Below are 2,656 nucleotides of genomic sequence, written 5' to 3' on the forward strand. Positions count from 1 at the left end.
TTTTTTTTTTTTTAATTAGTTTCAGGTCTGAACACCATTAAAGAATTTCTTCCAAGTTCATCATTGAATCAGATCAGATCACAACCTTTTTCCCATTTATGGCAGATTCTTTAATTAACTTAAAAAAAAAAGGTTGAATAATACTTTATGTCATGGATACATGAGATTTAATTATTCTTTTCTACTTAAATATTTTTGGTCTACACAAAAATTTCAAGGTCCTCTTCAATTCTGAGGGTCTACAACTATTTATGTGTCTATATGATCTTCTTACCTACAATCATTTTCCATCCCTCACTGCATGCATTCTTTGTTCCTGAGATACTGATGTAGATTCTGGATATTGGTGATCCAGAATCACAAAGATATCATTCTAGACAAGCACATCCTGTTCAACTACAAATGGAACCCTGTTCCTGATGTACAATTCACAGGGGCGCCCAGAGATTTCCTGATCTCTCTGCACGCATGACCGAACCACATCCCTACCAGTCCTAAAAGCTTCACAAAGCATGAGATCTCACCTTACACTGAGGCTGAGGTCAACCAATAGCAAAGTTTATCTCACATATTATACTTGGAAAATTCAAGTCTGGAAAAGTTCAGAGTTTTCCCATGAGTAGTCAAAAGGGCCCATCCTCTCTCATCAACTCACAAGAGATGGTCAAACATCTCCTTCAAGGGATTTTCATTTCTGTTCCACTACATCTCTTAACAGGAGACAGAACACATGCAGGTGATGCTGATTGATTTGTTCAATGAATACATGGACAATGACTGGAAAAAAGAGGATTCATAGGATAGGCATTGTACTATTTAGTCTCATCCTTTACTGAATTTAGGAGGAACTGGAAGAAGGTTCTTAAGATAGGTTATCTCTGATAGGAAGTTTCAGAATAAAGAAATGTTTATAGGACTTTAACATGACAGTATTTCTAGGAGAAACAAAGAGTAACTTACATGGGCCATATTTTGGAAATTCAAGAACTGGTCAGTATCCTTGGGGTTTAACTTGCCTGGAGAACCAGACTTCATAGATGCCAAAGCTAGGGGGAGGAAAAAGAGGCCATGAGATCAGATAAGCCTTAGAGCTCCCTAAATGATTCGAATTAGCATGTCTTTTCCCCTCCTTTGACCTCCCCACCACACACACACACACACACACACACACACACACACACACACACACACACACACACGGAGATTTGAGGGAGTCTGGACAAATCTAATCCTTACTTGTAAATTCCAGGGCTGAGAAGGGGGCCACATCATCTAAAGCAGAATCTCTTTCAAAGCCTTGCTTAAATACATTCGATACAAAGAGAGAAATTCATAAAGACCAACCCTGGCAGTCATTACCACTGTCAAACTGCTGCACTGGCAGCCCTGCCTACCTGCAGCCAGGGCATTAACTTCCAGAATCTTCTGGGCCCCTCACTATTTTCAATCAGAATCATCCACATTGCTTTCCTACATGACTACATTTGCCATTCTTTTTTACAACCTAGGTTAAAGAAGTGTGGATTCATACTTTCAGCATGTGGATAGTAACATATATCTATTTATCAAGAACTTCCATGTGATTGTTTTATATACATTAACTATCCTCAGGATTGCTATGTAGTATAATTATTATCACATCTATGCAGCGGATCAGAAAATTCACACTGAAAGAAGTGAAAGCACTTGCAAAAATTCAGTTATTAAGTAACAAAGCTACATTTGGAATCCTTATTTTTTTCTCACCACAAAGTCAGCTCTCATTCAGCTGTAGCTCTTGCCTCTGAAACTCAGAATCTCTAGTTCCAATGAGAGAAACATGAGCATGCATGACTCAGTAAAAAATAGAAATACATCAAATCACCAAAAAGATATTGTCACTTTAAGAGTATTGATGCCCATGTTAGCAAGTTTGTAAGGAAATGAACATTCTAACCTGCAGAGGATGTAAATTTAAAAGTATGTACAAGAAGCATTTGAACCACGCAAACCCTTTGACTCAGAAATTCTACTTTTGGGATTGAAGAAAATAATTGTATATGTGCACAAAGATGTAAGAGTGTGCTGACAGACATTATTCATTAATGGAAAAGAGCTGTAAAGAACCAAAATGTCCTTCAGTAGAAAATAGATTAAATTATAAAGCATACATATGTGCATGTGTATGTGCATAATAATCACTAAGTGCTGAACTTCAGAAAATAGTCAAGATATACAATCTTTAGGAAAATAAAATAAAATGGACATTATGACTACATTTGTAAAGTATACATATATATCAGCATAAAGAGGCATCAACAGATAGAAAAAAAAATCTGCAAAAATTGCTTATTTCCAGGTTGTAATCTTAATTTTCCTCTTTTTGCTTATATTTATTTCATTATTTTATATGGTCATATATACTCTTAAAGTATATTTTTTAAATTCTGCAAATAGGACGCTTTTCTTCAAGTAGGTTACACTTACTTTTTAAAGCAATCATCCCTTGAACTTGGAGAAAAAAGCTGCTATGTTTTTATTTATTTCAGCTCCCAGTATCTGAACCAACTCTGATTCATAAGTTTGTTCATGTATGTTGGAGTTTTGCCTAGAAAAGAATGTTTGAACATCCCTAACTAATGCCTTGCTTCACTGTGTTGCCTCTCATAACTTGACT

The 2,656-nt window shown here is 36.0% G+C and overlaps 1 protein-coding gene across 7 annotated transcripts in view; it reads right to left on the bottom strand.

Moving 5' to 3' along the window:
* The window catches only part of LOC109377894 (zinc finger protein 82 homolog), a 65,083-nt gene that overhangs the window by 16,725 nt on the left and 45,702 nt on the right, over positions 1 to 2,656 (bottom strand). For 4 of the 7 annotated variants that reach the window (XM_019634366.1, XM_019634368.1, XM_019634367.1 and 1 more), the window contains exon 2: positions 961 to 1,046. The exons of the other annotated variants lie outside the window; for them this stretch is intronic. In XM_019634366.1, coding sequence (XP_019489911.1) covers positions 961 to 1,046 — 86 coding nt within the window. The remainder of the gene's footprint in view (positions 1 to 960; positions 1,047 to 2,656) is intronic. 7 annotated transcript variants of the gene reach the window in all.

The sequence above is a fragment of the Hipposideros armiger genome, unplaced genomic scaffold (assembly GCF_001890085.2).
Source record: "Hipposideros armiger isolate ML-2016 unplaced genomic scaffold, ASM189008v1 scaffold_1611, whole genome shotgun sequence".
Lineage (NCBI taxonomy): Eukaryota > Metazoa > Chordata > Mammalia > Chiroptera > Hipposideridae > Hipposideros > Hipposideros armiger.